Source organism: Patagioenas fasciata, chromosome 2, assembly GCF_037038585.1.
Source record: "Patagioenas fasciata isolate bPatFas1 chromosome 2, bPatFas1.hap1, whole genome shotgun sequence".
NCBI lineage: Eukaryota > Metazoa > Chordata > Aves > Columbiformes > Columbidae > Patagioenas > Patagioenas fasciata.
This window is the reverse complement of record NC_092521.1, coordinates 146,672,150-146,689,741: the sequence shown is the minus strand read 5'-3', so window position 1 is coordinate 146,689,741 and position 17,592 is coordinate 146,672,150. Positions and strand designations below refer to the sequence as shown.

Below are 17,592 nucleotides of genomic sequence, written 5' to 3'. Positions count from 1 at the left end.
AGAAGCAGAAGTCTTTTTTTCGCATTTATGCAAAACACCAGATGTGTGTACATAAGTGGAAAGGCATGTGGGTGGGATCAAGGGCTGGCATTTGTATCTTGCAGACAAAATCATGAAACTGTGAGCCCAAGTGACCGTCTCAGTCATATCCACAGCCTGTTTCTGTGGCAAGGTTAAGTCTTTTTGGGACAGAATGAGATCTTCCGACTCTTCTTTTGCCTCAGCGGAATTTTGATTTGCACATCACTTTTGTGCTGGTCTCACTTCTTTCTTATTCATCAGACTGACAAAACCATCACTGCGGATGCAGTTAAAAATACCTTTAGACCACGTCCATGCTCAGGTACGCCTCAGCCTCCGTGTGTAGGCTTGCCCTTCTGTCAGTAAAGTACTGACAGTAACATGCTCCTGGTATAAGTGTGTCTCTACTAGACTGACACAGTCAAAATCTTCCCCGAGCCTAACGTTGAATTTTTTTGTCAGTATAACTGGCTGTGGTCTACATGGTGGCTGGACTGGGGCAGATATGTTCATCTGGTGTGTGAAAAGGTTATGTTTCCTGACCTGACAGCCAGATGTAGCATCAACCTGAGCTGCATGTCATTGCCCTGCTTCCCACGTGGGACCTGCGCTCTGAGTTGTGTCTCTTCAATGGTATGATGGTAGTTCAGCAGAAGAGATTTCACACTTAAAAGGTCAGCTTTCTTAGAAGTGGGAATTTCCATCTCCCCTCCTCCCCCCGCCAAAATTCTAAGAGTGAGATACATTTTGCAGTGTGATCATATAGCTGTACCTGACCAGATAAAGCAGAACTCGTCTGAAGTCACTGCACAAGAATGTTTAATTAAGAGGAAAGCTTTTCATAGGACTCTTTGCTTTTAATCTCGTTGCCTTTGCATATCCTTTTATGCGGTCACGTTCAGTGTCATTACCACAAGTTGAGCAACAAAGTTCCTCCCTTCCCAGCTATTCTCTCCCACTTTTTAGAGCCTTTTGGCATTTTCCAGGGTGGAGTATGAGAAGCACGAAAAATCCTGAGATGTTTTGGTTTTGCTTTTGCCCTAATTTGCTTGGTATCTCTGGTTGTAACTTGTGTTGGAGAAACCTGTTTACTCAGTAGAAGTTTCTGCGTGTTGGTTGCTACCAAACCTCTGGGTTGCAGGCATGCCTGAAGAGTTGAAGGAGAAGTGGAGGTTTAAATCTCTTTTACATTCTGTGGACTGTAAAAGTGAAAAAATACTTGGAAAAAAAAAACAGTGAAAAAAGACTTGACCCAAGCAGGAGACTGTGCATAAATAACTGCTCTGAATGATCCCTGGATAACCTGTCAGACAAAGATACCAATATTTATTTTGCAAGAGGCAATGCAAAAACTCTAAACCTGAAGGTCATAAGCTCTGAGGATGGGGATTTCAGAAGATTTTTAAAAATAAGTAGTTTTAAACACAGCAATTTAGTCCTCTCCTTTCTTTTTCTGAGCTAAAAAAAAATAAGCATCTTTCTATGAGAAAGACCTTGAGCTGGTCAAAGAACAGACTAAGATTATCCTGGTAGAAGTACAGTTTACCTAGCTTAACATTAGCAAAGCTTGGCAAAGTTGCTTTTTCTCCATAGCTGCCAACCGTTTTTTTTTTTTTTTTTTGAGTACAGTGATTCATTATTTCACCAAACTAAATAAAACATTGACCCTCAGGTAATCCCAGTGAGCAGAATTCCCCGGTGAGTGGTGTGGCAGGGCCAGGTCCTGTGAAAGGCAAGAAGAGCAGAGCTGCACCACTGCGGCTCGGGGGCGGCGTGGGGCTCGTGGCTGGCGGAGCATGGCTGCTCCAGGACGGTGTTTGCTGAAACTCCTCACAGACCCATGTTCAACACAAGAGCCCTTGGGAGTCAGCTCAGGGACACAGCGGCATCATTTGTTTGCTGTAGGAAAAGGAAGAGGAAAAGGCAAAAGTTAACGGACAGTTCAAGAAGTAGAAGAGTACCTGATTAAGTTAATCCTAGCAAAGGTGAAATCACTTCCCCTGGTGTTTTTATTTCAGTTTTGCCATAGGTGGTAGAAAGTCCTAGGTCTTGTACACCTTTTTTTTTTTTTTTTTACTCTCACATATTTATAACCTGTTGCCAGGCCTCTGAGTCTGTTCTGTGTTTAGCTTCAGTGAAAAATGTCAGCTTGGTATACAGGCCTTCAAATAGATTTAAATTTGATTATTTTAAATTGAGGGTGTAGAAATTGTTAGCAGAACTGTCTCGGTGGTCAGGCAATATCTTCGTTCTGCAAAAGAAACTGTTGTCCTTTGAGTAACTCCTTGGTTCCATCCCAGAGGGTCCTGCATTTATAACTCTCTCCTCTCTTTCTGGGAGCATAACTTAACCCAGTGTTACTGTGAATGTTAAGGACTTCTCAGGGTTGATCTTTCACTGCAGGCTGTTACAGAGAACAGTAATGATCTCACAAAAATAGGTGTTTGTTGAGTTGCCTGTTTGACAAATGGCAGGCTTTTGGCCTCCTGGTTGGACATTTGGGTGTTTTCTTGCCCGCTCAGCTCTGGCATGGGTGGTATAGATGCTAGGGCTGGACATCGTAATCCTGAAAATGTGTTACAGTGAATAACATGGCCCTTGCAAACCTTAATAACTTCACTTACCTTCTTCTCAGTTCTCCTTCTTTGGGCTTGCCAGTATCATATCGATTTTTCTTTTTTTCCCCCTCCAGAATTAAAATAAACAATTGGTTGTTGCACTGACTCTTTTTGAGTGAAAAACACCAAAGCCCCCCAAACCCCAATGTCTGTCTTGAGCTCCATTATGTAGAGTGTAGTTTTGCTGGGAGATTAACCTCTTCGGGAGGATTCATTGTTAACTGACTCATTGCCTCCTTGTTTGCCTTCCGTCTGAGAGCTGCCAGCACCTCCCACACTTGCAAATTCTGATCTAATCTTGATTCTATATCTTGATTATCTGTCAAATTAGAATCTCCTTGAAGAAGAAAGGAGTGGTATTATCAATAGTCAAAATATGTCAGAATCTGCAAGTGCAATGTATGCTTTGTTGGTTTTGCTTTATTTTTATTTTTAATAAAGTTGACCCCATTCTACTTACTGTTTTAAAGAACAAATATTTGATTCGTTTTGTGTTGTTTCTTGCTGAGATTTCAGCAAGACTTCCATCACTACTTAGGTTAGAAACAAAACTCCTTGAAAACAGGATGTTTTTGTTTGGATTCTTCTCAAATTCAGATGTCCCTGATGGTTGAGGGTGAAGGGAAAATATATTGGGCCACTAGTAGTTATCAAAGTTCCAAGGAGGTTACTTTCCCCAGTTCCTGCACTTTCCTGAGTTCCTCCCAGCTGTTGAATTTGGTTGTTTGATGTGTGTGCCAGGTAATAGCCTGGAAAAGAGCACTGGCTGTTATATACTGTCACAATTTGACAACGGTGTGTGGAAATGCCTGGTTGTGCAGGGGTCTGAGTACAAAACAAATTGGAAAGCACTTGCAAGAGGTTTTTCATCAGTTCTCTCAGTTCCCCTCTTCCTTTCCCAGCCTTTTATTCACATTCTAACTACTGTTAGATTATCATATTAAAATGCTATTTTTTTTTTTAATTTTAAGCTTGGTGGTATTGATTTTTCTTACTGCACATTCTCTGAATCTCTGGCAGAAGTCCTGGAGGGGATTTGGGAGCGAAGAAGAAGAAAAAGAAGCAGAAGAGAAAAAAGGAGAAACCAAATTCTGGAGGCACCAAATCAGATTCTGCATCTGACTCCCAGGAGATTAAAATTCAGCAGCCTTCAAAAGTGAGAGCCTGGTTCCTTTTTTAATTCATGGTTGATTTCTGATTTCATTTTGTGTGTTGGTAGTTCTATGTTAATGTGTCAGAATTAAGCAAATGGTTACTGCCCTGAATAGAGGCAGAAGCAAAGTGAGACCTGTGTTTGCAGACTGTATGAAGTTATCTGGAGCGTTGTCACCACCACGGTGGTGTGCTGTGAGAAAAGCAGAGGAGGAGGTGTTTTGTCTTTCTTTTCCAGCAGATAGAACTCAGGTTAGTGACAGCTTCTTTGCAGGGAATCTTAATCTGCAGTGGTAATGCTTTTAAATAGATGTTGTATTTGATGAATTGCCTGTAGTTTAACCACCATTGAACTTGGCTTAGTGCAGTTTCAGTAACTTGCACAGCACAGTGCTGTCTCCTGTCGAGCATCAGCAGTAGGAGGGAAGGTGTTCCTGCTATGCTAACCAGAGTTGCTTTTGGGCAAACAAGCAGCATGTCACTTTACATAAAAAGTGGTAATCACTAGCGTGGAGATACAGACTAAAGAAACTTATTGCCACCTGAAAGGCCTCTGCTGTGTATAAGAGTGCAAAGTTACATAACAGGATGTACAATCTTTGTGGGCTTTGTGATAAAATAGCATTGTCTATGTGCTTTTGACTACCGTGTTCTAAATGAACAACGAATAAGATGGCATGTTGGCTTTTTAATCTACAGCTTTTATCTCAAGAGAAATCTGAGCCTGAGAACTGAAGTTTATAACATGATTATAAGAAAGTTTATGGACCATTGAGCATGTTGAGGTAGTTATATTTGCTTTATCAGAGTAATGTGGAGAAGGTTACACCGTTACTCTAGTAGTACTATTCATCCTTTAAGATTTGTGAAGTACATTGGGGTTACCAACTTATTTTAGGGAAAAAGTTGTGTTCTTGTTTGTTACCATACTGATAGGTTTCATGTTGTCCCTCTAGATCTTCTCTGCATTACCCTCATTGCTTTGAATGAGCACATTTGGCACACAGGACACTTGAAAATATGTAGAGAGATCTCACGTACTTTAGGATCTCGCCATATGTTTTGATACTGTGTTTCTATAAAGCACATGGCATGAATTACTAATACAAGAAGACTGTTTGCAAGCGATAACCAACTAACTTCAAATTCTTTTACAATTGGAGTAAGGTCAGTTTTAATATTAACCTAAAGACATAGTTTATTGCTGCAGTATCCTGGAAGTTCCTTGGTTCCCTGCTGACCAAACCTATTGTTCCATATGTTGCCTCTAATTGCATTAAAATAAAGCTGCTTCACTTGTTTTGTTTTCATGTGCAAGATTTTAGTTCTGAGCACCTTGCAGTCTTGCACACCATTTCTCTGGTGTGATGTGTTTTACAGATGTGGAAGCCTATCCTTGTTCAAAATTGTGTACTCATAGTGACAGTCTGTGATTATTGCCACAAGTGGTTTAGCCAGTTTGTTAGCAATGATCCAAAACTTTCACTTTTATTGCTATAAAGGAAAAGCCTTTATTTAAGTCTCTCAAACTCTAGGCAGTTAAAGTGTTTTACTGTTCTTATATGGCTTCTACTTTTCTCTAGTTGCAAATGCATCAGTGTTGGCTCGGTTTTTTTCACCTTCTCTGCTGTGTTCCAAATGTACACATAGATAAGTAGATGCATTTTTCTGTCTTGGACAACTTTCCCGTTCTAAATGTTTTGAAAGCATCTTAGACTGCTGATCTGGATCAGTGTGGAGAAGTATTATTTATTTTCTCTGCTACCCAAGTGATATTTAGATTTTGCATTCCTTGTGCTATGTGAAATGAATTACAGCAAGAGGCTTTTAGCATTTGCTTGCTCTTGTTTGAAAAGAGGATTACAAAATATTTCAGAGGAAAGTTACATTGTATACCTTACCTGTAACAGAATATATACAGGATCATCAGGTAATACTCAGTGGGGCTTCTGAACTCATTGAAAATGATTTTGAAAAAAGATTTTGTGGTTGGATGAGTTTGTAAACAGCTGTACCGGTCTGAGGAAAACAGAACAGTGAGTCTGCTTGTCTTCTCCCTCTCTTATTTATGATATTGGACTTTTTGAAAAGTAGCATGATTGTAACCACAGCAGTAAATTCTTGTTAGCATTATATGCTTACAGTGACCTTTAGGACACTTCACGGTCTATCTGAGAAGACTTTGATCTCTCCCCATTACAAGTCCCACTGGTGTAGACTGACCGCACTAACACAAATGAAGCTTGCCTGGTCTGCAATATTATCAGTCATTATTGTAGTCACCAATGGCCTTCACAGCATAGTCACAGAATGACTTCAATTGGAAGGGACCTTTGAAGGTTTTTTGACCAACCTCCTGCTTAGAACAGATTCAACTAGATCTGGGTGCTCAGGCCTAGGTCAGGTTCTTTGGTCTCCAAGGATGAAGAGTCCACAACGTCTGTGGGCGACCTCTTCCAGCGTTTGACTGCACCTTTGGTTAAAAAAAAATAGTAGTTCCTTATATTTGAATGTACTTTGCCGGTTTGCAACTCATGGCCATTGTTACTTGTCCTCTCATTGTACTTAGCTCAGCTTCCTTTACGTCCTCCCGTTAGGCAGCAGTAAAATTTCTCCTGCTCCTTTAACCTTATCTTCTTAAGGCTGGAGAAACCAAGATCTCTTATCCTCTCCTTGTATGTGCTTCAATTCCCCAGTCATCTTCATGGCCTTCCATTGATCTTGCACCAGTGTGTCAATGTTTTCTTTGTAACGGGGAAACCAAAACTGTGAGGTGTGATCTCAGGGGTGCCAGACAAAGGGCAAGACTTGCTGGCCAGTCTTACTGGTACAACCCAGTGTGCAGCTGTCCTTTGCCAGCCAGCAAACTGCTGGCTCATGTTCAGGTCTGCCAACCAGGACCTCCAGGTTCTTTTCTGCAAAGCTTACCGCTTACAAAGCTTTCTGGCTTCCTGACCACTCCGTGCTGCCCTCTGCCATTGTGTGGGCTTTTTCTGTCCCAGATGCAGGACTTTGCCTTTGTCAAACTTCATGAAGTATCTGTTTCCAGCCTGTCAAAGTAGCTTTGAATAGCAGCTCTGTGTTCTAGCATATCAAACTTTCTTCCCAACTAGGTATCACCTATGAACTTGCAGAGAAAGCACTCTTTGTCACATCCAGATAATTAAACAATATTGGCCCCAGATTTCTCAAAATCCTCCCCCTCGCCTTCTTGAAGATGGGTGTGACATGTCCCTTTTTCTAGTTATAAGAAACCTCCACCAATTGCTGTAGCCTTTTAAATTTGATCAATGCTAGTTGCAGTAACATCAGCCAGCTCCCTCAGCACCCTCAGATGCAGCCGGTCTGGTCTTACGGACCTGTGCATGATGAGTTCGCTCAGTGGTCCCCGATTCCCTTTCCTGCTGTGGGTCACGGGAATCCCACAAACTCTGCTACAAGGCTCCGGGACACTGAAGGTCTGAGTTCAGATCTTGTCACCAAAACTGAGGGCACAAAAAGCATTGCCTACCTTTGCCTTGTTGTACAACGGTGCCTGTCTTGTGCTGTGAGGAGATATTTCCCCCAACTGAAATTAAAGAAAATCATTCTTCTTTCAATTCGTGTGAAGTTCTGTGTAGGTTTTTCTTGCTTTCCATTAAAGGAAAACAGAAAGAGTTGAAAGTAAACTTAGCTAGGTAGATCTCTGAGTATGTTGAACGGAGATTCCTCCTGATGTCCCTGGCCATATTGTGTTTAGTATCGGGACATGAACTTTGTACTTTACATATGCTAGTAAGACCTTTTCAGAATGTAGTTTTTATATATATATGTATTTTTTTTTCCTGTTTTCTTCTTCTTAATGTAGAAAAAATATTAGAGACTTAAAATAAACATGCAAAATAAATTACAGCATGCCAGTTTTTATGTGTGATTTCATAATCTTCTGATTACAGAATTTATCTAGTGGCATTAGAAGTGTTTGTATCAGGCCACTGTGTAATAGGAAAGTTGATTTTTATTTGAGAAAAGTAACTTGTGTCACTGCAATCTGGATCTAGAAAGAGGGTAGGTTTTTTATGCTGCAATAGTGTTGCTTTAAAGTGTGTAAATATGTTAATTCACAGCTACTCAGATGGCAGGTGTTTAAAGCATGCTCATAGGTAAAGTTTTTGTAATAGTTACACTAATGAAAGAAATTACCTAATGTTTAGGCAGTACAAGTTTTAATTACAAATAGAAAATGATTACCTGCTTGAACTACAGGCAGGGAGTCTTATTCCTTTTGTGGCTGAGGATACTAGAGGCAGATGCCCATCCAAATGAACCTTTGCATCATTATTACATGTAAATTAGTGTTTTTTTCAACACGTGCATCCTAGAAAGAAGGTGAAATAGGAAAATAGTGATCTATTGGTATTCAGTAAAAAAATTCTGGTTTGAAACCTCTGTACAGAGTTGCCTAAAATTTTCCAGTCCATTTGAGACTATTCCTTCAAAACCAAAATGTATTGCCCTGCAGTCTGGGAAAACCTGAGCACGAGCTTGCTGCTAGGAGGAGGCCTCAGAACAGGACTTACTGCTGGGGAAATTACAAAACAAAACAAGTAAGTAGATTAAAAAAAGAGAGAAAAAATCCCTTTAGATTTAGAAGTCTGTTACCGTTATTCCTCTATACTTTCCTGTGTAGGTAAAATTCTCATTCCAGTTGCACTTACTCAGAGTGATCAAAAATGAGGTTTTAAGAGCTCAGTTTAGAAATGCTTAGCCTTAGGTTTTATGCTTTTCAAATAACTTTTCTGTAGAGATTTTTCAATTTTTTAGTGGAAAGTTGCATTATTTTGTCAGTCTACTTTTATCAGTTAAAATTATCCTTAGTTGTGAGTGTTGGAACTGCTGGAATTAGTAGCAAGATGGTTGACTCCTACATATGATACAATGCAGTAAGGTTCCTACTATAATAATTGCAGGCTAGTAGAAAGCAGATACAATATAACTAAGGATAAAAAGTGGATATTTGTAGCAATACAGTGTACCTGAAATACTCAACCGTAGAGAATTTAAATATTATTTTATATTGTATGTGTAAAGTACAACTTCAAACATCTCTGTGTGTACCAATAGTATCTTTAGATTGTTAGATAGCCATGCTGATCTGCTTTTTGCTGTTTTATTGGTTTTTACTGGAGAGGGGGCAGGGAATATAAGAAGCTTTTTATTACAATACTGGTACCCTGCCTTAATGCTGCAGTATTTGTATTAAGAACACTGGAGTTTCATGGTTAAATGCAAGTCCTACTCAAAACTATTAAGTATTTTGTGAAGCTGCTTGTCTGTTGCCCACCTGTCTTTCCACCCTCCTGCCTCCCAAGGTGATACCTAAACTTACCATGTTAAGAAAAGTACATGAAAAAATATGTTGTACAAACGTGTCCATTTATTGTACTGTTACTTGTTCAAGGTAAACATACATAATAAGCTTCCTCTTCCATTTATCTTTGTGTGCAGAATCCAGCCATTCCAATGCAGAAGCTTCAAGATATCCAGAGAGCAATGGAGCTGCTCTCTGCATGCCAAGGCCCAGCAAAGAATATTGATGAGGCTACCAAACGTAAATACCAGTTTTGGGATACACAACCTGTACCTAAACTTAGTAAGTTTAACTGGACCTGGGCATAAGGTCTGTCTTACCACTAAAAGAATGTGTGCTAGCTGTGTGGTGTGTTCTCTAAAACGGGTATGGACTGTGTGTGGTAGAGATCCTTAATCTTTTGTGTAGTTTATATAGAATTCTTGCTGTTCTGTAGGAAAGTGCTTGCAACCCCTCCAAATGATATGCAACAAAATATGGTGTTAATAAATCTCATTCTGATGTTCTCTATAAAAATGGGAAATGCTATTGAAGTAGCATTCCTTTGTATATTTTAGGTCTTAGCTCTTGAAGAATAGCACATGGAACTCTTTTCTGCGTCAGGAAAAATAAGAACTCTAAGTGGCGGCAAAGAGTAAACTTTGATTTTTTGTATTTATTGCCCCCCCTTGTAATTTCAATAGATAGATTTGGTATCACAGAGATAATGTCTCTCCTGCTGTAGGTTCCACTATTTTCATGCAGCTGTAAGCAGATAATGGCGTTTCTCGTGCATAAACACTTTTACTGCTGTGTGTTCACCTGCTTCCTCCACAGTGAACACTACCTTGAGGACATGCCTTCTCAGAGTCCATTTTTGGTTCTTGGTACCAAATAAGATGGTGAGGTGACCCCTCCTTGCCTTTGAATTTGTAAGGAATTTGGCAGATAACTTTTTATACTGATCTGATCCCTTATAACATGGTTGGAAAATCTTAGCTTTTCCTGGAGAAGATAGTTGCTGACTCTTTTGCTTTTTATGAGTTGCTTTCTGCACCTTCTTAATCTCCCTTCATTGCCTTCAAGCTAAGCAGTTGTAGCTCTTCAAGTACCAACAAAACTTGGGAACACCACAAGTAAAGCAATCTCAGCACGATTGCTGTCAGAGTTCTGTTCTGCAGGTTTCTCTTTATGGCATTAGAGACTGGTGTAGAATAAGTGGAAATAAGGTAAAGTCTAAAGCACAGGAGCATTCTGCTCCTCTCTGCACAGGGCAGCATTTCACATTAATCCATTTCTGTAGCTTAATCCACAGTGATGTAATTTCTCCCTGACTTCCTTGCATACAGAAGTCCAGAGCAGAGTCCCTGGATGCAATATTTTCTACTGGATTGTACTGACCTGTCCTGGCTTTTCTCCATTTGACCTCCGTCCAGATACCTCTGTAAAGTAACAATAGTAATTGTCACAGTAATCCTGCCTTGGTGGAGGAAGAGCCTATCTTGCAGTTTTAACTGCAGCTAGCAATCAAAACCACGATGGCTGCTTGCTCACTGCCCCCGCCCCCAAGTAGGGGAGAGAATCGAAGGGGAAGGGAGAAACTCGTGGATTGAGATAAAAAGAGTTTAATAAGTCAACAAAATAATAATAATATACTACTAATAGTAGTATAAAATAAAATAAATGATACAGCCAGTCCCGGAGAGGAGAGCGCTTTGGTCCCATGCAGCCGATCCCAGCGAGAGAGCAAAGAAGCAAAAGGCAGAAATCCCCAAGGCCAACTTTGGGCACGCAAAACAGCAAAAGACTGAATGAACAGAACTCCCGAACAGAACTCCCAAACAGAACTGAACCAGAACAGAACAGAACTCCTCAGCCAGAAAAGCCGGCTCCAGTTTTACACTGGGCATGGTGCTGATGGTAGGGAGGATTTCATTGATCAAGCCGGATGTCAGTCAATCTAGGTACTGTCCCACTTGCTCTCCCTCCCGGCTGCTTTGCCTTGCACCTGCAGATGAAGAGTTGAGAAAAGACCTTCGTTTCCTTGACAACGCCTAAGATATCAGTAAGTTCTTAGATTCTCTTCATACCAATTAAAAAACACAGCTACCTACTGAAAGGAAAACATTAATTCTATCTGAGAGAAAAACAATGTTATCTTGTTATTCTTATGCTAAATGCAAAACAAAGACTGTGCTAGCTACAAAAAAGGAAAGTTTCTTACTGCATAAAGAAAATTAACTCAATTTCAGTCAAACCAGCACAGCCTAGCCAAAATAAGTTGGTTTGTAAATCAAAAAATACTCTGGCTGTAACAAAGCTGTTTCAGAGCTAGTTCAGTTGTCTGTGCAGCCATTCCAGGAGTTCAGTTCAGGTTAAACAATATATCTTACAGCACTTCTATAGAGAGGAGGGTCTGTCACTTGCCAGCCTAAAATAACCAATACATTGGCTCTGAAAATGATTTGTGTTATTCAGTAGAAATATATGTTGTTGAATTTGGCCAGCAAGAGGTTTTGTTCTACATCGTTTATGAATTGCTTCTTGATCCTGTTGATATTTTTTTTTTGACTAAGCTTTTCCTTTATCTGCTGAGTGAACATATTTGGAAGTCTTCACTATTAGATATTCTGGATATTTTTAGATGGAAAAAAATAGTCTGTTGATTCAAGAAATAGCTGTAGGGATCTTTGCATTAAATTAACTTCAGAATCCTTCTGCCTTCTAGTTATGATTGTTAGCAATAGATCCTTTAGTTAGGCCAAGTCGGCCATGTAGCTGCAGTAACATTTAGGCTGTTGATAGTTTCTAGAGTTTGTGTAAAAGATGCTGGTAATGATGACCTTCCAAACTGGACAGCAGGCCATAACTATTTGTCAGGATTGTGTGTCATTTGGGAAAAGTTTATACTACAAATGGACATTTGGCAGGTGCTGCTTCATAGAAGAGGAACAACTTCTGTTTATAGCTATATACTGAGGGACCAGAGCTGTCAAGCCAGGGAAGCGATGAAAGCATGCTTTCATGTAGGATTTTTAGAACCAAGTCTCACATTTCACCAGCATCCCTTACATGCCCTGGCTTTGCAGTGCCACTGCTTCTGAGTAATCCTGGTGAGTTCAGGTCTGTGCAAGTCGGTGGTAGGATCCGAGCCATAGCTTGTTAGCTGTCAGTACAACATGTTTCTCAGGATGAGGCCATGGTCTCGTGGCTGGCTAAATGCTATGCATGTGCTGATAAACTGCTGTCCTGTGTTACAAAACATTTGATATCAATTGAGGTAGAGTATTTTTGTGCATATCTATAGATATTCTGATGAGGTGGTCATTAGTCTGAATGCCATCTGTGAGAATGAGAAGTAATATGAACTAATAATACTGATTTTTTTCACCATTTTTAAAAGCTTTGTGTTCCTGTGACATAATGATGAGAAAATAGATGATGTGAGTTAAATGCAGTTTCAAGAACTACCAGGAAAGCTAGCAATGTAACCGGTCTTTTTTATTGTTGTTCTTTTTCTTTCTTTCTCCTCCCTCAAAAGATGAAGTTATAACTTCACATGGTGCAATTGAACCAGATAAGGACAATGTCCGCCTAGAGCCATATTCTTTGCCACAGGGTTTTATGTGGGACACGTTGGATCTTAGCAATGCTGAAGTTGTAAGTAAAACAATTTTTAGATGTACCTAAAATCACTGAAGTTTATTCTGATTGATGTGCGTTGATAAACCTTTGGATTATTTTGTGTGTGTTTTCAGCTGAAGGAATTATACACATTGTTAAATGAGAATTACGTAGAAGATGATGATAATATGTTTAGGTTTGATTATTCACCTGAATTCCTTCTGTGGTGAGTAGCAAGTTCCACATTCTGCTCTGGCTGGAGTGCAAAGAAAGGTGTTTTTGTTACATCTTCTTAGGCAGTAATTTGTAATTATTTCTGTCATTAATTCTAGGGCGCTACGTCCTCCAGGCTGGTTACCCCAGTGGCACTGTGGGGTTAGAGTGTCTTCAAACAAAAAGCTGGTAGGATTCATAAGTGCCATCCCTGCAAATATTCGTATTTATGACAGGTAAAATGCATCATTACTTTTGTATTGGTAAAAGAATAACACCATGAAACAAATCTTAAACTGATATCCATTGCCATAGAGAATTTAAAAAGAGAGAAGGCTCACTGATCATAAAGAGAAGAATCCTTTGTATGTAGCAGAGACTTTTTTTTTCTCCTTTTCCCCCATACCATTCCAAAAGTTTATGAGCTCCTCGCAGTGAGACCAGTAATACATATTTAAGCGTTTTTCTGATTGATGGATGATACAGATAATGTTATGGACTTTTCTGACCCTAGTGAGAAGTATTTAAAGGACAGTCAGTCAGCTGGACTTCTTGGCTGGGTCTTCCTACACTGACAATTGTAAAGTATTATGACACCACGTAGCATGTGCTTGGATGCCATTCTGCTTTTTCTAGTAGGGAAATTGTTTAAGTCTTGATAGAGCTCTGAAAAAGGAGTGTTGCGAACACCTTAGACGCAGCTTGCATATTGCACAATTTGCCATTGCAGTTGCAATATCATAGATTAGTATTTGTTGCAGATCTACTTTGTCACAAGCCAGTTTATTGTTACCTCAGTTTTTTCTGTCACAACACGGAAGACTATAATTATGCAAATGAAAATATGTAATGTGCAACTCTCTTTAACTTTTCCACTGTTCAATGTCCTTTTAGTGTGAAGAAAATGGTAGAAATCAATTTTCTGTGTGTCCATAAGAAACTGAGATCTAAACGAGTAGCACCTGTACTGATTCGGGAAATAACCAGAAGAGTAAACCTGGAAGGAATTTTTCAGGCGGTTTACACTGCTGGAGTGGTACTCCCCAAACCTGTGGCCACTTGCAGGTAACCTAGGTGATGTTTATAATAATATCATTTACTGTAGGAGTCATTTTAAAGAACATTTTATGTAATTGGCTAGAAACAATAAAAGCAGAAAATGCAAAGAAAGTAAATGTTGTGGCCTTGACTAATCCAAAGGCCTGAGTGTTTGTCAGGGTGGGGGGGGTTTCCTCCCCACCGCCCCCCCCCTTTTTTTCCCCCCTCTTTTTTTCCCCCCCTCTTTTGTTTTTTTTTTTTTCCTTTTCTCTTTCTTTCCCTTCCCTCTCAATGGCTTGGATAAAACAGCTTCCCAGACTAAAATCTAATTTTTGGTTTGTTTATCGTACCTCAAATAGACTAATAGAGGTTTCTCTTGACCTTCTGGTGGAAGCCATGCTAGCACTGACAACACTGTATACCTGTGATTTTTTTAATTGGTCTGTTTCCCTCCTGGGACACTTCCTGTTGACTTGCTTGCTTGCCAAAGGCAGCAGAGCATTTCTGGGAGGTGTACAATTTGCTTTTTTGAAATACTTTCATCTTTCCTGGAGAAAGGAGGGCTTCACCAGCATTTGATAAAGATCGGAAAACTATCACGTAAGAAGAGTTGTATGTAACCAAGTACTATCTTGTTTCCTTGGAATTGATTTTATTTCTACTGGGAAAAGTTCAGTTTCAGCAGTATTAGTTCAGCTGTCTATCCTTCTGGAGGACAGCATAATATTTTATTTGAAATTGTGTTTGTACCTATCAACACCAAAGATCCTGTGTGTCTCCGAAAGGAAGGATGGAAGATAACCCACATCCTGTGTCAGAGTAACCAGGGATGTTCTGTTGTACAGTGATCTCCTCGGAAGAGGAGATCTCCTTCAACAAACTACTTAGACGTGAGCAGAGGGTCCTGTCTGTGCGAGAAAATAAATGTTACCATGGTGAGATTGTCCAGGATATGGCAAGTACTGAATTGTTTAGCCCTGTGATTACTCATTTTGTCATAAAAAGCCTTTGCTTAGATTCAGCATATGGTGGTAGCAGACCTGTTCAAAAGCTATTGCTTGAATATAGCTTTATCTTTTGTTGCTCAAGCCATTCACAGACACAGTACAAGCTTGCTTCGGAACAAATCTGGAGAGGAGAAGGAACAATGCGAGAAAGTAGGGAAATGGATGCAAGTAAAGCTGACGCTTAAAATAATCACATTGTTAATTCTATTTCCAGGTATTGGCATCGATCACTGAATCCCAGAAAATTGGTGGAGGTGAAATTTTCACATTTGAGTAGAAACATGACTCTACAAAGAACAATGAAGCTCTACAGACTTCCCGATGTAAGCAGCATGATTTCTGGAGAATCCCCACCGTTGTTGTGAGGCCCAAAATAACCTTCCATCTGTCTCTGACAGCACAGGCTTTTGTATGGAAAGGCAGTGCATGCAGGACATTAAAGAAAATCTCTGGTTGATGAAAAAGACCTTAAGGGCTATTATAAACAGGAGAGGCTATTGCTGGAAATGTAGATCTGTATATGGAGAAAATAGAAATGTTGACCTAAAAGCCTTGAACAAACAAAAAGAAACCTTGACTGCATAAACATGTGGGATTGAGTTGAAGAGGCATAAGACTATTCTTGGTATGATTAATCTGATAAAGGATTACTGGAACAGAAAATTAACAGTTCATGTCTTAAAATTCTTAGAGAAGTCCATCAGAAAGTTGGCTGAGCAGAGTGAGATTGTTGATTCCACTCTAGTTCACAGCTTTTTCTGTTCTGTCAGAGAATGTTGCTCTGCAAGGAGCAGGCTCAGCAAAAGCCACCTCTATGTTGTGTACTGTTTATTTGCATGGTCTGGCAAAAAAAAAGTGTTCTGGCATATCTAGGTTAGTTAAAAATGTTTTTTCTCATGTTTGCAGCTAATAGTTAGGCTGGTAAAAAGCCTTAGGATGCATTTCCATGACAGGGCAAGTCACTGTAAGTAGCCTGAGATGTACTATTAAAAGATATCATTGCTGTAATTAATAGCTTGTAAAAGCTACCTTTCTATTTAGATGGACTGCAGAATATCCTTTACCTGTACCATATCGGTAAACCCTTTTCTATTCAAACAAAACCTCCCTTTTAGTTAGAAAAAAAACCCACTTTTTTTCTTCACTCGTACTACTTTGTAATGATTTATCTGACTTAGGAGAATTGTGTCTGTTGGTTATATTTAGCTTGATGCTGCAGGGTCTGTTCCTGCTTAGATATTTGAGTAATACACCGTGCGCTCCTCAGTACAGAGCATGTGCCGTGATCTGAACTCCGGCTGCTGTCAGTGGGACCGGGTTCCTGTGCTGCCCGCGCGCTGCCCCTGCCTGCACGTGCAGGTTCTCCTTTGTGGGCAGGGCAACGTTTTCAGACCTTAGGCATTAATAACTAAATTAATTAGGTTTTAATCTTGGAGAGCTAAATATAGCTCTCATCAAATCTTGAAGTCATTTTTTAATAGTCCAAGAAAGTGCAGTAGACAATTTCAAATATAGGTTTTGGTGGCAACTCTAGTACTGTTTCTCATGGAAACAATACAGGAAAATAATAGTTTAAAAAGTAAGAATCTCACAGTATAAAAAGCGTAACTACAGATAATCGTTACAAACAACAGCAGTTGTACTGTGATCATCTTGCTTTATCATGAACCCCAGATTTCAACAGAAAAATAACTTTCGGAAAAAAAAGCACACATCGTATCTCATTCATAAAGTATAACAGAGGCAAACATGCCATACAGAGACGTGCAAATAGAAAACAGGTGCTTTGAAAATCAGCTTTCAGAACTAAGTGATGTAGGAGTCCATATGCCTCAGGTGTTCGTTTATTTTTAGATTGGACTTGGTAACATCTCCCTTGGAAAATAAAGGTTTAATCTTTGTGCTAATGTTTTCTCTTTAGATCTTGTGCTTCGCTTTTTGTTTTGAGGTTTTTTTTTCCTAAGGAAGGATTTAAGTACTGTTGAGGATCATTATCCTCAGTTTCAGGCTGTTATCGTGAACTCTACTGCCACGCAAACGGGTTTGTTCTGGCTGCTCTGTCCTGTCCCACAGCACCAAACACTGTTTCTTGCATTCTAACCTCTTGTCTTAGAGTCCTTGGCAAATCATGGCCATTGGCAGCTCATCTCCCTTTAAGAGGAATTAATCATTCCTAATCACTTGAACAGTCAGAGTTCAAAAGGTTTTCAGAAATAATAAATACTATAGTTTAAAATACCATCCTCACTGAAGACTGTGTTTGTGTATGCACCTATAGAGAGAAAAAATAAAGTTTTTTTCGAAGTGTTCAATCTCTTGAGCAAGGAGCTTTCTGAAAGGTCAATTTGGCTGTGTTTAGAATAAGGACAGGAGCTCGTTTATCTCTGTATGTCTTTTCCTGACTGAGATCCTGAGCCAGGATACTCACATGAAACCTTGCCCAGTGCAGCTTGATGTGTGGTAAAGAAACAAATTTTAGCCCAGTTCTGTACACTTTCCCTCACTTCTGGGGCTGCAAATAGTCATTTACTGGTGGCCATTCTGAGCATTGCTGGGGCATAAAACTGCTTTTCCTCCCATCTTGTTCCAG

The 17,592-nt window shown here is 39.7% G+C and overlaps 1 protein-coding gene across 1 annotated transcript in view; it reads left to right on the top strand.

Annotated features, from left to right (window-relative positions):
- Nucleotides 1–17,592, top strand: part of NMT2 (N-myristoyltransferase 2) — a 31,110-nt gene that overhangs the window by 4,484 nt on the left and 9,034 nt on the right. Inside the window, exons 2-8 of the mRNA XM_065832232.2 lie at nucleotides 3,660–3,795; nucleotides 9,279–9,423; nucleotides 12,662–12,780; nucleotides 12,879–12,970; nucleotides 13,077–13,193; nucleotides 13,852–14,022; nucleotides 15,217–15,325. Coding sequence (XP_065688304.1) covers nucleotides 3,660–3,795; nucleotides 9,279–9,423; nucleotides 12,662–12,780; nucleotides 12,879–12,970; nucleotides 13,077–13,193; nucleotides 13,852–14,022; nucleotides 15,217–15,325 — 889 coding nt within the window. The remainder of the gene's footprint in view (nucleotides 1–3,659; nucleotides 3,796–9,278; nucleotides 9,424–12,661; nucleotides 12,781–12,878; nucleotides 12,971–13,076; nucleotides 13,194–13,851; nucleotides 14,023–15,216; nucleotides 15,326–17,592) is intronic.